Below are 19,165 nucleotides of genomic sequence, written 5' to 3' on the forward strand. Positions count from 1 at the left end.
CAAACTTCTTATCTTACAGTTCTGGAGGTCAGAAGTCTGAAACAACTTTCATTGTGCTAAAATAAAGATGTCCAGTGGTGCCTGGGTGGCTCAGATGGTTGAGTGTCTGCCTTCAGCTCAGGTCATGATCTCCAGGTCCTGGGATCAAGCAGGCAGTCTGCTTCTTTCTCCCCCTGCTTGGACTCATTCTCTCTCTCTCTCAAATGAATAAATAAAATCTTTAAAAGAAAAATAAATACAATACAATAAAATAAAGATGTCCACAGGGCTGGGTTCACTGAGGAGGTTCTAAGGAAAAACTATTCCCTTGCTTTTTCCAGTTTCCAGAGGCTGCACTCCTTGGCTCATGGCCCTTTCCTCCTCCTTCAAATCCAGCAGTGTGGCATCTACAAATCTCTCTGACTCATGATTCTCCTCTAAGGACGCTTGTGATTACACTGGGCTACCTGGATAATTCAGGAGAAGCTCGCATCTCAGGACCCTTAACTTAACCAAATCTGTGAAGTCCCTTTTGCCAAGTAAAATAAATAGTCACAGGTTCTGGGGATTAAGTCATGGACACATTTGGGAAACATTATGCTGCCAGACAAGGACATCAGAAGAAAACTAGACTGTATCTTTTTTTTTTTTTAAGATTTTATTTATTTGAGACAGAGAGAGAGTGAGAGAGCGAGCGTGTGCACACAAGTAGGGGAGAGAGGAAGAGGGAGAGCGAGAAGCAGACTCCCTGCCAAGCAGAGAGCCCAATGCAGGGCTCAATCCCAGGACCCTGAGATCATGACCAGAGCCAAAGGGAAACGCTTAACCAACTGAGTCACCCAGGTGCCCCCAGACTTACCTTTTATGTACAGACACAAAACTTCTCAACCAGCAAACCAAATCCAGCGACATATGAGAAGGATTATACACTGTGAAAAATAGGATATATCCCAGGAATGCAGGGTTGGTTTAACATTCAAAACCAATCAATCTAATATATTATACTAATGAAAGGAAAGGGAAACAAAACCCCACATGATCACCTCACAGAAACAGAAAAAACATTCGACAATATCCAATGCTTTTTCACAATAAAAATACTCAAACTAGGAACAGAAGGAAACTTTTTCAACCTGATAAAAAAGCATCTATGAAAAACTCACAGCTAACAACATCATACCTAATCTTAATGGTGAAAGACTGAATACTTTCCCTTTAAGATCAGAAACAAGGCCAGGATGTCTGCTCTCACCAATTCTACTCAACTCTATGCTGGAAGTTCTACTTGGGACAATTAGGCAAGAAAAATAAAAGGCATTCAGATTAAAAAGCAAGAAAGCTATCTGTATTTTCAGAGGACATGATCCATATGCAGAAAAATCTAAGGGGTCCACTAAAAAATTATTAACCAATAAACAGGTTCAGCAAAACTATAGGTTATAAGATCAATATACAAAAATAAACTATTTCTATATACTAGCAATGAACAATCTGAAAATGAAATTAAGAAAATATAATTTGCAATAGCATCAAAAATAATTAAAATGCTTAGAAATAAATTTCACAAAAGTACAAGGTTTGTACACTGAAAACAGTAAATCATTCTTAAAAGAATTAAAGATGATCTAAAGGAAAGGAAGAGAATTAACAGTCCAGAAGTAATTCCTTACATTTATGATACATTTTCAACAAGGGTGCCCAAGAAAATTCAATGTGGAAAGAAAAGTCTTTTCAACAAATGGTGCTGGGACAGCTAGATGCCCACATGTGAAAAAATGAAGTTGGAACCCTCCCTTACAGCATACAAAAAAAATGTACTCTTCACTTCAGTGTAAGGGCTTAAACTATAAACTCCTAGAGGAAAATGGAGAGGTTCATTTTTTGTGATCTTGAGTTAAGCAAAGCGTTCATAGACACGATACCAGAAGTATAAGCAGTAAAACAAAAAAAAAAAAGGCAAACTGGACATGATCAAAATTAAAAACTTTTGTGCTTCAAAGAGTACCATCAACAAAATGATATGATAACCTTATAATGGGAGAAAGTTGTTGCAAGCCATATATCTGATAAGGGACTTGAATCCAGGATATATAAAGAATACTTAAAGCTAAACAGCAAAAAAACCACCCAACTTAAAAATAAGCAAGGAATCTGAATAGACATTTCCTCAAAGACACATATGTAGCCAAAAGCACCTAAAAAGATGCTCACAATCATTAGCCTTTAGGGAAAACCACGAAGAGTTATCCTTTCACACCCACTAGGATGACAACAATCCAAAAGTCAGATAACAGCAAGCACTGGCAAGAGTATGGAGAAACCAAGACCCTCAACACTGGTGGTGAGTGTGTAAAACGGGGCAGCCACCGAGGAAACAGCATGGCAATTCCTCAAAATGTTAAACAGAGCGTCATCAATGTCAGCAAGCAATTGTACTCTTAAATCCAAACCCAAGAAAAATGAAAACATAAGCCTACCAAAAAACTGCTGCTCACAGCAGCATTAATCATAATATCCAAAAAGTGGAAACAGGCCAAATGCCCATCAACTGATGGAGAAATAAAACATGGTGCAGCCATACAACGGAGTATTGTCCATCAATAAAAAGGAACACAGTACTGGCACTTGCTCTAACATGCACCTTAAACACATTCTGCTATGTGAAAGAAGCCAGTCACAAAAGGCCATATGATGTATGATTCCATTTATGTGAAATTTCCAGCATATGTAACTCCATAAAGACAGAAAGTAGACAAATGGTTGCCAGGGGCTGGGAAAAGACAGGGAATGGTGAGTACTACAAATAGGTATGGCGTTTCTTTTCGGGATGATGAAAATCTTAAGTTAGATGATGGTTATGATTACACAACTGTGAATATACTAAAAACCACTGAATCGTAGACTTTAAATGTGTGAGTTTTATGGTGTGTGAATTATATCTCAATAAAAGCTGTTTTTAAAAGTCTAAGGTATCCAGTTCACGTGCAAACCAACTGTTAAAGATAATAAATTTTCTCCAAGTAGTCTGGAAAGAAAATAAATACATAAAATACCTTATAAGAACGCATATATTTTTCTTTATAGGTTACATTTAACATAAAACTCATCTGTGCAGAAGAGTGATCACATGAATGTCCTATGCTACAAAGGTGTAATAGGACTATCACTAACATGGCATGGTCTAAAATAAATAAATGCATAAAAGGAACAGCAGATTTTAAAATAAAACCCATCAAAGGCTCCTCAGTGGTCCCCACATCTTTGTTTGCCTTCATAGCTAACCTTCGATAACCTTTTCAGACTCATCTCTCATTACTCCTCAACACAAATGCAGCTGGGCCAGACTTTCCACTGCCCACCCTCCCACCATGCACTGGATACCACGCTCACTGCCCCTCATCCCTCTATCATCTGCCTTAGGTCTTGACCAAATGCTTCTTCATCTTCAAGGTCCTGTCCCATCAAAGACATTTTCCTCACTCTCTCCAGACCATACCAATCCAATATCCAATGGCCTCTGGAAGCTCTAACTATCCACACCCCTAAAGGAACCCCTCACCACTTTTCACCACCCTCATGCAACTAATGCACTCTCACAGTAATTTAAAAAGAGAGAGAGAGAGAGAGAGTCACCTACACTTTACCTTTTCCAGCCTTGATTCATTGATTTATCCACTTCATCTGAGAGTTCCCTCACTCTCAGGAGATGATGTATCAGCTTCCACCCCGAGTCCTAAAGCAAACAGCACTCTCGCCAATGACAGAGTGCCACCTAGTTGCAACACAGGGTAACTCAACGGCAGTAGGAAGATCCCCACACCACTTTTACAGAAATGTGCTGATGGTGAAATTAAGCCGCCAGCCTCGGCATCATTCTGCAGGCAGGGCCATGCCACTGTTCACAGGTGCCTCTTACCACCTGACCAGTTCACCTCACACATCTTACAGCTATTCTTTGTTCTCAGCTCAGGGCCAGGCATGCGTGAGTCATTTAGCATTTACCCAATCAAATTCAACTTCTGAAGTACGCTACTTGTGTAGATGGTTAAAAATTCCTGTGATAATCACAGGAGAGAATTTCTGACTTTTCTCATAACAAGTAAAAAGCATAGATGAGTATGAAATGACAAGAAATCTCGCAATGTACTCACATATAATGGAGCTTGCTGTGGATTAAGTTTCATGACCCAGGACACTGAAAGAGAAAAGGGAGAAATAAATGAGAATAAAATTAAAAGCCATCGCCAAAAAATAGAAAAGCCACAAATGCTAGATGTCGAGTACGGACATATGAACACAACCAAAAGTCTGAGATTACTGGACGCCTGGCTTTCCTGAGAGGTTTGGGAAGGCCAGAAGGTCAAGGACTGCAAAACTTCTTGTAGCCCCGATTCAATCTTTACAACTGGAGAGACACTTTCACTCTTTTTTTTAAAAGATTTTATGTATTTATTTGACAGAGAGAGAGAGAGAGAGAGCCCTAGAGAGACAAGTGGGGGAAACAGCAGTTGGAGAGGGAGAAGCAGACTCCCCGCCAAACAGGGAGCCCGATGTGGAGCTCGATCCCAGGACCCCGGGACCATGACCTGAGCCGAAGGCAGATGCCAAACCCACTGAGGCACCCAGGCACCCCACACTTTTTTTTTTAAGATTTTATTTATTTATTTGACAGAGAGAAACACAGGTGTCTCACAGTGAGAGAGGGAACACAAGCAGGGGGAGTGGGAGAGGGAGAAGCAGGCTTCCTGCTGAGCAGGGAGCCCGATGCGGGGCGATGCAGGGCTCGATCCCAGGACCCTGGGATCATGATCTGAGCCGAAGGCAGATGCTTAACGACTGAGCCACCCAGGCACCCTGGGGAGAGAGACCTGCAGATTGAAAAATAAACACAAAAGTCTCCTCTGTCCTAGGAGAATTTTCAACAACCAACAGGATATTAAATGCAGTTACCAAAGCAAAAACAGTGTGTGTTCAGTTATACTTTTACATAATCCCCCAAATTTACAAAGAGCTGCTTGGCCAGAGCCTCCTCCAGCCTCACTGGGGAGTGTGGGGGGAGGGACCGCAGGGGACCAGAGTGTTCTCTTCCCCTCGGAGAAGGGAGGATACAGCTGGGGTCCACCAACTACGCGTTGTCCTCCTCAAAAATAATAGCTGGGTTCCCGACTGTTATCTTCACTAAATGAATTCTCACAAAAATCTTAGGAAGAACTTTAAAGAAGACTCACAGGATTGTCTAATACACTCCCCTAAATATCAAGAACAGCATGCTCTCAAAGGTTTAACTTGATGATTTGACCAGGAGCCTCAAGCTAAAATATGGTCCTGAATCATGGACTTCAGGATGGCAGGCCCTTTGCCGAACACCCTGAATTTGAGCATAAGCTGATCCTGGCCTCGGAGGAGTCAGAGAGGCAGACCCAAGGGACTTGATTATAATTTGATCTAAGGAAGTTTCTTACTCATAATAGGTTAAATGGATTAAATTAAGGCACACAGTAACTAACCAGTAATATAAACAACAGTACAGAAATGTCATTTGCACATGCAAAAAATAGAGGAAATCACATTCTTTGTGTTCTACCGGATTACAAAAACCTTACCAGCAGTGAATTGAAATCCAAATAGCACGAACAGCAGCTTATCAATGGCTAAACGTTTAAAGAGCAGTGAATGCCTTAGCAACCACATGTAACCTAAGGAACAGAATCCTCCCAGATCTGCCAGTTCGGTCAGACTGTATATGTGTATGTCCAAGGTCAAGGCTCACCCAAAAAGCAGTTAACACACACTTAGGGGGAAAAAAACAAAAACCAAAACTGTAATCGGGCTCCTAAACCCAATCATCTCCAAACCACTTGCCAGCCACTGGCTTTTCAGTGTGTTGTGCCAACAGCCCGGGGGCTTCCGCCAACCCTGACCCACCACCTCCACAACCACGCCTGTTCATTCTCTGGTCCACTCCCCAGGCCACTCTGTGGCACTCTTTCCTTCCTGCCTTCATTTAATGATTTTGTACCCTTAGGTGCTAAAGTCACCTGCAAAAATCCAGAGTGAAAACCAAGCTTGAGAAATGTAGCAATAACAAACTCTTTTAGTAGAAAAAGAAAGATTTCCAGCCCATCAAATTCAAAGAGCAAACATGGATGGAAAAGATCGAACCACTTGACTATTTTTCTCAATGAATTAAATATCCATTTAATTTAAAATTGAGCTCACTGTGCTCACTAGCCTTTTAATCAGCTTTCCAAGTCCTGTCCAGACTTGCCTGGGACAAAGGACTGAAAGAACCTATAACTTTATAAACCAATTTGCCTTAACTTCTGAAATTTCCTCTCAAGAAGTATCCGTGGAAACTGAAACAAGAATTAGCACTTCAGTAACCCATAACAAGTGGAGAAATCTAGGGAGACACAATAGTGACTTATTGGCCCTCTGATGGTTCTTCATCTGCCAAGAAACTTGACTACGTCCGTAAGGACCACGAACATCAAGCTATCTGAGTGGCTCCCACTGCGTTTAGATTGGAAGAGCGGGTGGAACTCACAGGGCTCTCAGGAGGGGCTGATGCCATCTCACTGTTTGGTCTTATGACCTTGTCTAAACACACATCAAAGCCAGAACCCATACAAGTTGTTCTGATAGGAAGATTAAAGAGGAATGACAAAGTGTCTGTCCTCCCACACTGGTCAAAGGGATAGGTCATTGTTATGCTGGCAACAGAGGCTGTTCAAAGAATAAATCTGTCAGAAGTCATCAGGGCAATGACCACAGAGGCAACAGATTGGTAAATTCAGATTGCTTTAAGCTTCTTCAACGCTGACACACATGAGGAAACACGGGACTAATAGTGACAGAGCTTTATATTCAATATTATTTTTAATCCCCATAAAAAGACATTATTTTCCCCATTTCACTAGGGGAAAAAAATGGAGTCTTTCAATGGCTAAGTTATTTACCAACTTTAAGAAGAGAGCCCAGAATCGAACCCCATCTGATGCCCAAACGTGCTTTCCCCCCATAAGAGGATCTCCTGAATGACCTCAATCCACAAACTGACCTGTCCCACCTCTAGCCCCTGTTCTACAAAGACTAGAGACTCCCCCTGACCTTGTTCATTCAACTACTGCTGTGCACCTACAATGTGCCGGGCATGGTACTGAGGCATTGAAGGTGCAGAAGGAATAGAGACAAACTCCCAACCTTCAGAGAGTTTACTGTAAGAGTAACACTTAAATACGACAGTAAAATAAGTGGTTTTCAGTGATAAGTTCCATGGAGAAAAATGAAAAAGAGGAAACAGGAAATGTTTTACATATGGTACTGAGGGAAGGCCTCTCTGAGGTGACACTTATCACCCAAAATCAAAGAGAATAAGAAAGGTGGAAGGGGTTCCAGACTCCCAAACTGGCCCCAAAACACAGAACTCAAGAGTTCTGATGCCAAGCCATCAGAAAACTTGCTACAGACAATGCACAACTTAACTTTATCCATTTAAGTAAGCTCACTTTACTTGAGAACTGTGTTCTAAAGGAAGACGCATATTGCAGGAAGGCAGTCTTTGGGTCAGAGTAAACACACTTAAAAACCAAATTTATTCTCTAAGACCCAATTGAAAGTCTTTGCTTTTGTCCATGGATTTTTGATCAAGACTTCCCAAAAGGAAATTGAAAGAAATGCACTATGTCCATGAATGATTCAATCAAGAAATTTTGAGAGAGAAAAACCCTACAATTTCCTCCTTACCCGGGAACTAGAGAATGACTTTGACCAAGTCCAGATCTGCATGGGCTGCTTTCATGTAACACCAAGTACAACACACGACAGACCCAGTGGGACTATAAAGGCTGCACCCCATTTTAAAGACTATGAAATGGAAATATCAAAATTCAAACACATAATTGATGTGATTTCAAATATGTTCACCACATCTGCCACTCAGCAGTAGCCAGCTAGAATTCTGACGAGTCATAAATCTGCAGGGTGAGGAATAAAAACAAGCTCAGTAATTAAGTGTTTTCATTCTTCTCACATTTTCCATTTTATTGCAAAATGCTGAAAGAAAACAAATGGAATAGTTTACTGTTGTACAAAAGTAACACATTCACTCTATGTCAAAGCAGGACCTCCTCCACCCTGAATGCAATGGTCTCACTGATGTCAGTCCAGCTCTCTCTGCAATCCTCTGGCAGCTCTCGGGGTGCTGCTGAACAGACAAGCAGACCCGAGCTGTGACCTCCTCCTGCACTTTAGAATAAACGCTCATCAGCTTTTCCCTCGCAGGGGGCCGGGCAGACACCATCAGCGGCATGGATCAGCGTGGGGACATGTGGTGCTGACACAGGTTAACAGTGGCAAGAGTTCTGGAAATGTCTGCAGGTCGCACCACCTGCAAAGAATTGTGAAGAAACTCAGTAGCTCCTAAGGATCACATGGAAACTCAGGCACGAAGTGATACAGGTGTCTGGTGGTTTGCGGGGCGAGTAAGGGACAGAACGCACTTCCACAGACCAGCGTGCCTGAGCAAATGAATGCAAAACCACAGAAGCCACCAAAGATGACATGCCTTCATAATAACCGGTGTCCACAGCAGGGGCTAGCAAACATTTTCTGAAAAGGGCTGGATGGTAAATATCTGGGGCTTTGCGGATCATACACTCTCTGGTGCAATACGTAAATGAATGGGTGTGGCCATGTTCCAATAAAACTCTTTTCACAAAAGGGGCAGTGGACTAGATTCAGCCAGTGTGCCCGAGTGCCAACTCCTGACCAAAGCTAACAAAATACCTCTTAATAAGCCAAAGAAGCTGAGTGTCCCCATTCAACAGCTCTGTACGTCTCAAAGATATTTTCAGCTAGAAAAGACTTCTCAGCATAGGGAAGTCCTAGCATGCTATACAATATCCTCTAGACCAGCAATCAAATTACATGGGCGGCCATCCCAAGTTCCCTAGTGATTAATTGTATGACCTTGAGCAAGTAAGTGGACTGTCTAACCTCAGTCTCTTTAAGTGCAGTAAGAGCATAAAAATTCCTGCCTACACTATGGAGTCGGTGGAAGAATTAAAAGAGAGAATCCAAGTGAGGTGCTTAAGCACACTGCCAGACACAGATCTTTCTTGCAGTTTCTGGGTCTCAGCAGAGACTACCAAGGAAAGTACCTGGAAAATTCTAAGTGGTCAAAATAAAAGGCGTCAGGTATCCAGAGATACATTTGTCCAAAAACATACTGGTGGGTAAATCATGATTCTAAGATATAACAAAATAACCCTAAAAAAGAATGTGAAGGAACAAATAACAAAATGCTAAATATACATATTTCTGAGAATTACAGGGAATTTTATTCCTAAATTATCTGTTTCTTAATCCTAACTATTCAGACAATGAACAGATACTACTTTTGTAATGAGGAAGAAGACATTATACATAGCACATCCTTTTTTAAGTCCCCTGTCATTCAATGTGCCACAACTGAACTGGAAACAAAAAGACACTTTTCCAAAATGTGCAAACTGAAGAAATCTACAATCTTTACTAAAGCTCCCTAGAGAAGCAATTAAAATAACTATGCCTGTACCCATATGTATGTAAATACAAATCAATCTTACTATTCTTTAGCCATAATAGCCATAGTATATTATACTAAAGAAGCCTTTAACAGGTGCTCCACTCTTAATGAAATGTCCCTAACGGGAGAGAGGGAGGGGGATCACAGGCCTAACACTGCATCAGGAATTACACAGAGACCTGCAAACTCTCCGAATCTGTTAGCTTCTTGACCTCAAGCCATTTCCTAAGGACCAGCTGTCCAGGTCTGCCGAACCTATCACTTCAATTGACATGGTTTTTGTCATTCACAACAGGGAAGCTTCCAAATCCACAAGAAAAGAAGTGCAAGCCACCTTCACAACCAACCCCAGTCCCCAAAGGAAGAGGGCAGCTGCTTGAGACTCAGCCAAGTGTAAAGAGAGGATCTGTCCCTGCAGGGCACCTGCACTGCAGAATGTGCTTCCAAGGAATCTCCACAGCCAGGGAACCTGCTAAAACTGAGCTACAGTAAATCCTTCGAAACCCACAAAAATTTAGGGTGAGGGTTAACATGGAAATGACAGTGCATACTCTGGATTCTTGTAAAACAGCGTCCTGCTCTTCAAGGAAAATAACAGGATCCAAAGACTCTTTCCTTCATTCCTAAGGAGTCTGGGCTGGTGGCTATAAACATGTTATGCACTCATTGGGGGTAGGAGCAGGGAATTCTGAATAATAGACAAGAAGCAGGGTACAAAGAGCAAACAGGGTTTCCTGTTGCAGATGCCAAGTTCTACAAAATAGGTATATATAAACTACTACAGATACCAAATACAATTCCTGAATAAGGGACTGAGGAAATCTTACAGGGGCCTAATTATCTTCTTCTGTTTAAAGTTGCATTAATTAATAATTGAGCAGTTAGCTTTAAACACTGATTCTCAAACTTTAGGGCACCCAAGCATCAGTTGGAGGCCTTGTTAAAGAATACAGATTCTTGCCCGTGCCCCACGCCCCCTTCCACCATCAGTGAGTCCAAATCAGGAGACCAGACCTGGTGATGTTTCTGCTTTTGAATCATGGCCCACACTTTGGGCAACAATGGTGTTGAGACCCAGAACATATGTCTGGTTCTCTTGTGACACAGCCAGGCTTCTGTGTCCCACTATCTCATGACACAGTACTACTACAAATCCCCAAGGAAAAAGCAAAGCACTGGTCACAACTGGGTAAGAGGGAAAAGGGGACCCATGGCAGGAGGGTAGGAGAGGATAAGAATGAAGAGTCCAACACAGGGCAACACTCACAGTAAAACAAAAGGACACAGCTGATTAAAACAGAAACCCCAAAAAACTGAAACACTAACACCCACATTCACTCATTTATTATTTATCAGTGCTGGTTTATCGAACAGGCAAAATGATCCTGAATTTAGGGCAAAAACACACACACAAATAATCAAAGTCACTAACACAGAATAAACAAGTCTTACCAAAACAATAATGAAAGAAATTTAATTTAAAAATTAGTTCTGGGGGCACCTGGGTGGCTCAGTCGTTAAGCGTCTGCCTTCGGCTCAGGTCATGGTCCCAGGGTCCTGGGATCAAGCCCCGCATCCGGCTCCCTGCTCAGTGGGGAGCCTGCTTCTCCCTCTCCCACACCCCCTGCTTGTGTTCCCTCTGTGTGTGTGTGTCTCTCTGCCAAATAAATAAATAAATATAATCTTAAAAAAAAAATAAAAATCAATTCTGTGACTCCTCATACTCGGGAGTTTACTTTGAAATTCACAGAGAGTACACCATAACTTTTCAATACTTAGGGCCTCCTTTTCTTCTCCATATGTTTAGAGTATCTGCCTGGGAACAAAAAGACTGAGTGGTGGTAATCTCCTTAGGTTTCGAGTCCCTACCATACTGCATGTACAGGGAGTGGCTGAGCGTCAGAGATAAATAATACCATGGCCCCTACCCATTTAGTAAGGGACAGAGAGATGTAAATGGATCATGATATTACAGTACTGTAAGCACAATAAAAATGTGACAAGGGTCAGGAAAGGAGGATAAACTTGCTAGGAAGTGGAGGCCCCAACACAATTTACTGGAGGAGGTCAACCGTGAGGCAAGTCTCACCCAGTGGACACAGGGGAAGCACAGAGCAGAAGGAGCTGCAAGTACAGGGACAAGGCAGCGCCGTGCGCTGCTGGGCACTCAGCAGAATGAGAAGTGCAAGCAGAGGACGGCGGGGGGGAGGACGCGGGGGAGGCACTCATGCAAATCCACACACCTGACCCTTAGAAGCCAACGAAGGGAGACAGAAGAACAGACAAACCACTGCAACCCCGCTCTACCCTAAAGACCTGACAGCCTCATGATGACATTGGCATCAACCAAAATCTACGTCTTTGGTTTGGCTTTTTCCTTTTCTTATCCTTTTTTTTTTTTTTTAAAGTTCAGCTCCAGTTTCTATTCTTTCACAATTGCAGGTTTAAAGATCCACAAAAAGTAGCACTGGAAGAAGTCTGTAATCACGTAGCCTAAACTCACACCGAGCAAGTACGTGTTGTGGGTCACAGGCAGTAAGGCCAACTTCCCACCACGGCTTCCCCGAGGTGCAGCACGCAATGGCTGGCTTCCCAGTCAAGTTCCGCCGGCCCTGGAGACCGCATCCCAAACCCGAGCCAAATCCTGTCGGCCACAGGACTTTATAATTAGAGGGGGGTCTCAGAAGCAGCCCACACCAGCCTTCTTCCCCAAGTGGGAGTCACTGCCGGTCTACCTGCCCCAGCTTGTAGCCCCGAGTGTCAGGGCCTTATCACCTTGAGAAAATCTCTCCAGGCTCCACTTGCACCTCTGACTCAACCTTCCTAAAACACTATTTTCTTTCTGCAGCTCCCTCTCTGCCTCCACAGTAGTAAGCAATCCTTTTTAGAAAGGTTCTTTTGAGGTACTAATCTCTTTTCTTTAGGGAGTTCTAGGAGAGGGCACTTAAGATCTGCCCTGACTCAAGAAAAGGAGAGAAAAGCTTAAAAGTAAGATGTGATCCCAATTTTGGAAACACATTTAACCCGTCTTAGTTACAGTAGAGCTTCCAACCTCCAGGGCTTAAAGGTAGAGCCCTGCATCCTGGGGCTCAGAAGCTCAGAGGCTGCATCCACAGACACACATGGGCAGCTTGGGACTATCAGTTGCCAGCAGAAAGATTAAGCTCACTAGATTTCCTCTGTAAAAAAAAAAAAAAAAAAAAAAAAGTCTGGGGCACCTGGGTGGCTCAGTCGGTTGAGCATCCAACTCTTGATTTCAGCTCAAGTCATGATCTCAGGGTCGTGAGACTGAGCCCCACGTCAGGAATCGCACTCAGCATGGAGCCTGCTTAAGCTTCTTTCTCCCTCTCCCCCTCCCCACCCACCCTGCTCTCTCTCTCAAAAAGGAAAAATATATATATATATTCATATATATATATTTATTTTACACTAAGTCTCTGTAAGCCACTTTGATGAATAATGAAGATATTAAAGGAACGGATGACTGCCAGATTAGAGACAATCTGCTAGCGTTTAAGATTTCATTAACAACCCCCTGTAGAAGAACATAAGGATAAAAATGAAAATGCCAATATAATTCAGAGAAGGAGACAGACAAATTCTGGCACCTCTGGCTCTGTGATTGTGGACAAGTTACTTAGCTGCCAAGATTTATTTTCATCTGTAAAATGGGTAAAAATAAGAATACAAGATGTGTGTGAAATGTTTAACACAGTAGTGAGGAGTAAGGAAACACTCGGTAAGTCCCTGTCCCTACCACCCAATATGAATGACCAGATTAGCTGTGCGCACTGACCTCACATCACATGCAACTCCAATGACCCATGGACCACGGCCATCACTGTGCTGATCCCCAATTCTAAAGGGAGGGTGTCCAGGAGGCACATGTAGAGCCCAGCATATGAGGTGCTCTACTAAACATGCCCTTTGTTGTTGGTGAGCTCCCAGAAGCCCTCCAGGTGCCCCCACCACTCTGACTGGTGCCACCCGCCAGTGTTCAGTGGCTTGCCCATGCAGCCCTACCCGCACTCCTGCCCCACAGCCTCCACCCAGGCCTGCACACACTGCGGGCGTGCACCGTGCTAGGTCCAGTCCTTACACTGTGCTCATGATGATAATGCCCTCCCCCGCTGCTGATTCTGATAGCAGGATTACTATTGGTAATCTAACCCAAGCAGTCAGCAATGTCACTTTTTTTCCTTTCATTTTCTTCTCTTTCATTTCTGTGCTTGCCTGTTCTCCTGACCTTGTTTCTTCCAGTCTGCACATTGTGGATGTCTTCCGCCACACCATCCCCACTCCCACCAGAGCACCTGGCGCAGTGCTGCGTGCGCAATAAATACTAACATACTTGATATAAACATCAGAGACAGAAATTGATCAGCAGTTTTCCTGCCCCTTCTGATAGCAAAGGATCTGCAGCTCTAGCTTTAAGAACAAAAACCAACCTATCAAAGCCAAAATAACTCAAGTCAGTGTAGTCCCAGAAGGTTCACCTAGTAGCTCAGCAAAGGTAGTATGGATCCTGCCAAGTGTTAGGAAATCCAGTCTGGATCAATTTGCTTAATCGGCCAGAAAAGTAATAGGGACCAGAGTGGGGGAATTCAGCATCATCTAACTGGAAAACCTCAAAGCAGAAGGGAGGGTGAAGAGCTGCTCAACACGACACCTAGGCTCTACCATCACGGTTGGTACCTCTGGGAAGAACACATGCACATGTTATGTCAATTCTCTTTTGCTGTTTAACACAAGCTTGTGGTTTCCTGGAAAAAAAAAAATGGCGTCTGCCGCTTTGCAGAGATCTATACAGAGAAGAAAACTCCAAATGGCTATTCCAGGTGAGAAGTTTGGGGCCAGCTGTATCCTGTATCCAAAGGAAACGGAACTGTAAGCTGCCAGGAGGTCCAGGCACAGGAGAGCAAGACCATCAGTTCAGCAAGTGCTGACATTCTTATCCCTATGGTAATAAGAATAAACTTTGAATTTAGAAAAATTCATGCACAGCTGGGCTTTATGTAAATTAACTTCAGTGGGGGTTAAAATAGATATCCGGTAACGAAACTGCCAAATTCAAGCCTTTCTACTTCCTTCATCCTTCCCAACCTCTATCATCCAAAAAGCAAGCAACCCAATGGGCTAAAGTGATGATAAACCATTTGGAAAGACTAAAAATATAGGCAAGTGGGCTCTCACACACATGCAGACCTGACTGAGCTGGACGACCTAACGTGGATGAAGGCCAGGTCCTGCAGTGGCTACTGTTAGGGATTATTTCAGTGACACACAGCCCACCTTCTTGGACATAAAACATGACAAAAGCACTACCACATTATTCCCACAAGTGGCAAGCGGAAGAGGTACTAGAAACGTCCATGTTAGCTTTTAAGTTGCTTAAATGGTTCTCTTATCTCAAGGATAAATATTGCCTTCAATGTTGTAGTTCTTCAATACTGAGCCTTTAACATCTTGAGAACAATGACATTGTGAAACACAAGAGGAGTGACCTTTTTTTCTAAACCATCTCAAAATCAGAGGGAAAGTTTTGAACAAAAACTTCAAATAAAAGAAATACATATATTTCATAATTAAGTGAAAATACTACAGAGTCAAAGAGACTCCAATAGTTTCAGCAATCCTCTATTTAGGTTTTTTTTTTTAAATATCATTTTATTAACTTAAGTGAAAATTTTTATTTTTAAAGGAGAATTTCTATTCATAAAACATCCCTGGCCTGAGTTATCCCCTGAGTAGTCATTCTTGTTTTCATAACACACAATGAGCTGAGAGTATTTTTAAAAATCACTGATAGGAGGGGCACCTGGGTGGCTTAGCCGGTTGAGCGTCCGACTCTTGACGTCAGGTCAGGTCATGATCTCAGCGTCGTGGGATGGAACCCTACATCAGGCTCCCCAAGCTCCACACTCAGCGGAGTCTACTTGTCCCTCTTCCTCTGCACCTCCCCTCACTGGCATGCGTACTCTCTCTCTCTCTCTAAAATAAATAAATAAATGAATAAAATCTTTTTTAAAAAATAAAAAAATAGGGCACCTGGGTGGCTCAGTTGGTTAAAGCGACTGCCTTCGGCTCAGGTCATCCTGGAGTCCCGGGATCAAGTCCCACATCGGGCTCCCTGCTCAGGAGGGAGTCTGCTTCTCCCTCTGACCCTCCCCACTCTCATGCTCTCTCTCATTCTCTCGCTCAAATAAATTAAATAAAATCAAAGTAAAAATCACTGATAGGCTGGCTTAATGGGTAGAACATGTGACTCTTGATCTCAGGGTAGTGAGTTCAAACCCCATGTTGGGCGTAGAGCATACTTTAAAAAAAATTAAGGAAGTAAAGATCACTGATAAATTTATTTTAGGTGAAATGAAGTAGGATCAGCCAACTAAAAGCACGTGAAAATCATCATCCCGACTTCCAGCAATCTAGATGCCATACAGAACTATAACATGCTACAGAACCTGTGATAACTTGATTAGCAGTTTTAGCAAAGAACTTCGCTATCTAAAGACAAAAATTTGTCAGTGTCCTGAAATAAGAGAACTATTTCTCAACCACTAGATGGGAATGGCAGCAATCTCTCCTCCTTGTAACATGTAGGGTGAAACTGAGTCTGTCCTTAGGAGCACAGATGAGGAAGTACCTGCGAATCTTGAAAATTTAACTTATGTAACAGTTGTGGCTAATTCTGTTTGAATATCAATAAAGATCCTTTACTTTCAATTCAGACCTTCTGCTTCACAAAACAAACAGAGCAAGTGTTTGACAATCCTAAAATAAAGAATTGGCAAGATTAGATCTCAACTGAGTTAAATTATCAACTACTAGGTTAAAAAAAAAAGTCCTGCAAATTCTCCTTAACTTGACCAATTCATTGAAAATGGCTTAAAAGAACAATTTAAAAAGGCAGCTTTTCATCAAACTACTAAAAGTTTATTGCCAGGCTAAATATGGATGATATTATACTTATTCTGGATTTAGAAATAACAAATTTAAGAGAAACTTTAGAGATTATTCTTTGAATTTCAAATTTTGTGAACTCCTCTTAATAGGAAACTCTTAGAGGACCACATGTTAACAACTTATTATACAATGCAGAAATGGAAAATTAATTTCCCCACCTGAACTAATTTGAAAAATAAGGTTGCCATAAAAACTACAGACCTACTGCCCTAAAACATTTGATTTCTAGCTGTGTGTGAGGAGATGCCTGGCACATGACAGATATGCATACTGATAAATTGTTTTTCTCTAGTAAACAGAGCATGTTACTATGCACACAAGACTTCAAATATTTCATAACTGAGGAATATATACAAAAATCTAGGTAGAGAAAGGCATCTACTATGCAGTGCTCTTTCCTTTACCGTTACAATACTTCAAAATTTAAAAAAATATATATAGGTGTTTCATAAAATTAATGTTATCATAGAATGACCCAAGTGCTAATAATCTGGCCATAATGAACACTTCAATTGGCTACTTCTCCTGAAAATCTGTACAATGAAAAAGGAATTTAGGGGAAAAAGACTAAAATTTCCAGGCATACAGTCCTAAAAGCAGAACTGCTTTTGGTAAGTAGGAGTGAGGGTAAGAATGAGGAGCAGGTACCGGCATCTGTGTCTCCAAAGAGCCCAGGCTACTCAGAAAGTGACTTAATGTGCAAGGGGATGAAGACGACAAGGTGTAAAACATACAAACAAAAGGTATTTGAAATGCAACAAAGGGAAATAATTCAACAAATAAATATTTGAGTGCGTACTCTAGACACAGACTGTGGCAGAACAACAAACTATAAATAGTCCAAATAAACTCTCTGGGGGGGGGGCCCTGAGATCCTGGCCAATTCTCCACACAAATTAACCAGGCCCGACATAGAAGGCACCCCGACAGCAAGCAGTTGGTTCCTGCTAGACTGGTCATTGCTAGTAGACAGCCAGAATGCACACTGATCCAGAAGACCAGCTTAAGGTTGCTCCAAAGACCTGAGGTGGGCAAATCGAAGAATCAACACCTTACACATCCCCTGCCACCTGACAAATGGGTGAGCGCTGTGGCCCCAGTAAAAAGCCCAGGAGGGAGGAGGCCGCTGAAGTCCAGGGTTAATAATCATTTGCCTCTGAAAACTGCTGTAAATCAAATAAACGTGGGCAGCACTTGAGTGTGGTGGTAACACAGTGAAGATATTCTACAAACTTGGTCCTTCACGGACACAAGGCCAGCAAACAGGAACACGTGACCTGGAACAACCAACAAGCCAAGACAGTAATGCAAGATGCGGAACCACCAGGAAACAAAATCCTTGCTCCTTACTTGGCAGCCACAGCAGAATCCTTAAGAAAGAGACTACTCAAATAACCACTAGCTTGGAAGCTTCAAGTTAAAACTTCAGTGCTACCGATGCTCCTTCTAAGTGATTTGAATAAAATGAAAAAGCTACTTTGACTATCAAACTTGGGCTCAGTCACCATTGTCATTGTGGCTGGCTCTCCATCAGCAGGAAGCAGCGATGGTGAAAACCACAAGCCTGCAGTCTCAGCCTCTACCCCACAAGGTAGAAACTCAGAGGTCAATTTTTTCAGTTTTAAAAGTATATTCTTGATTCCTCTTTCTTTCCCTCTGTTCCTCTCCCCAAATGCTGGTATAACCAAACTAAAGATCACATTCTAAAATAATCCCCAGAAGCATTTAAATAGAAGAAAACTGTCCTGGTACCTACCATAGGCTGAAGCCTAGCGAAGATGAAGGCTGCAGACAGCCTGCTGGCTCCACACCACATGCTTCTCACCCCGTGCTCCTCCCGCCCCAGCCGGACACATGACATTTCTATGGAGACCTGGTCATTTTCTAGCTCATATGTTTGTACAGAAATAGGAACGCCATAAATGTTCAGAGAACAGAGTAAAAGGATTATCAAGTAGCTCCAATTATACCAACTGATCTCATCCTCTTGTTACAAGCTGAGTCCTGGCATCTGAAATCCATTTCTGAAACTCAACCAAGGGCATTTAAAAAAAATATTCCTCCTTACCTCATTCTCTCAAGCATACACTACAAGTATACTGGATGATAAACATATGTACTCACTGGTTTTCAGAATTCATGCTCATCCAAAACCACACAACATATTTGTTCATTATTTGTTTATCCATAAAGTAACCACAACATTATTTGTTCATCCATAAAGTAAGCATCTTAATTCTACAATCTTGACATCTTACAGTTTATCAACCATGAAGACGAACTACTACCATCATCTTCAATGGCACTTGTAAGAGTTTACTTATTCTGTTCAGGCATCTTGCTAATCTTCACATTAGTCCATTTTACAAATGAAGAGATCCATGGTTAAAGTTAACTAACCTGTAGAAGATCTGCACAGTTAGTAAATGGTGGGAGTCAGGATTTGAACCCAGATCTGACCCCAACAGGCTCTTGACTTCTAGACAACTGCACTGCTGCCCTCCTGCAATCTGCAGTGAGCCTTATAACCTCCATTCCTGATTCTGTGAATGGAAGGGGTTCGACTGGGTAATCATGAAAGCTCCTCCCATCTCTAACACGTCGTAATTCCACGTTCAGAAACACTGGTTGCCTTAGGTATATAAACAAACG

The 19,165-nt window shown here is 42.2% G+C and overlaps 1 protein-coding gene across 2 annotated transcripts in view; it reads right to left on the reverse strand.

Annotated features, from left to right (window-relative positions):
* Nucleotides 1-19,165, reverse strand: part of AKAP13 (A-kinase anchoring protein 13) — a 319,382-nt gene that overhangs the window by 232,943 nt on the left and 67,274 nt on the right. For both annotated transcript variants that reach the window (XM_088024950.1, XM_088024951.1), the window contains exon 2: nucleotides 4,131-4,174. In XM_088024950.1, coding sequence (XP_087881076.1) covers nucleotides 4,131-4,163 — 33 coding nt within the window. In that variant the 5' untranslated portion in view covers nucleotides 4,164-4,174. The remainder of the gene's footprint in view (nucleotides 1-4,130; nucleotides 4,175-19,165) is intronic.

This window comes from Eumetopias jubatus, unplaced genomic scaffold (assembly GCF_037043125.1).
Source record: "Eumetopias jubatus isolate StellerSeaLion01/CBP00866 unplaced genomic scaffold, mEumJub1_p1.0 scaffold_7, whole genome shotgun sequence".
NCBI lineage: Eukaryota > Metazoa > Chordata > Mammalia > Carnivora > Otariidae > Eumetopias > Eumetopias jubatus.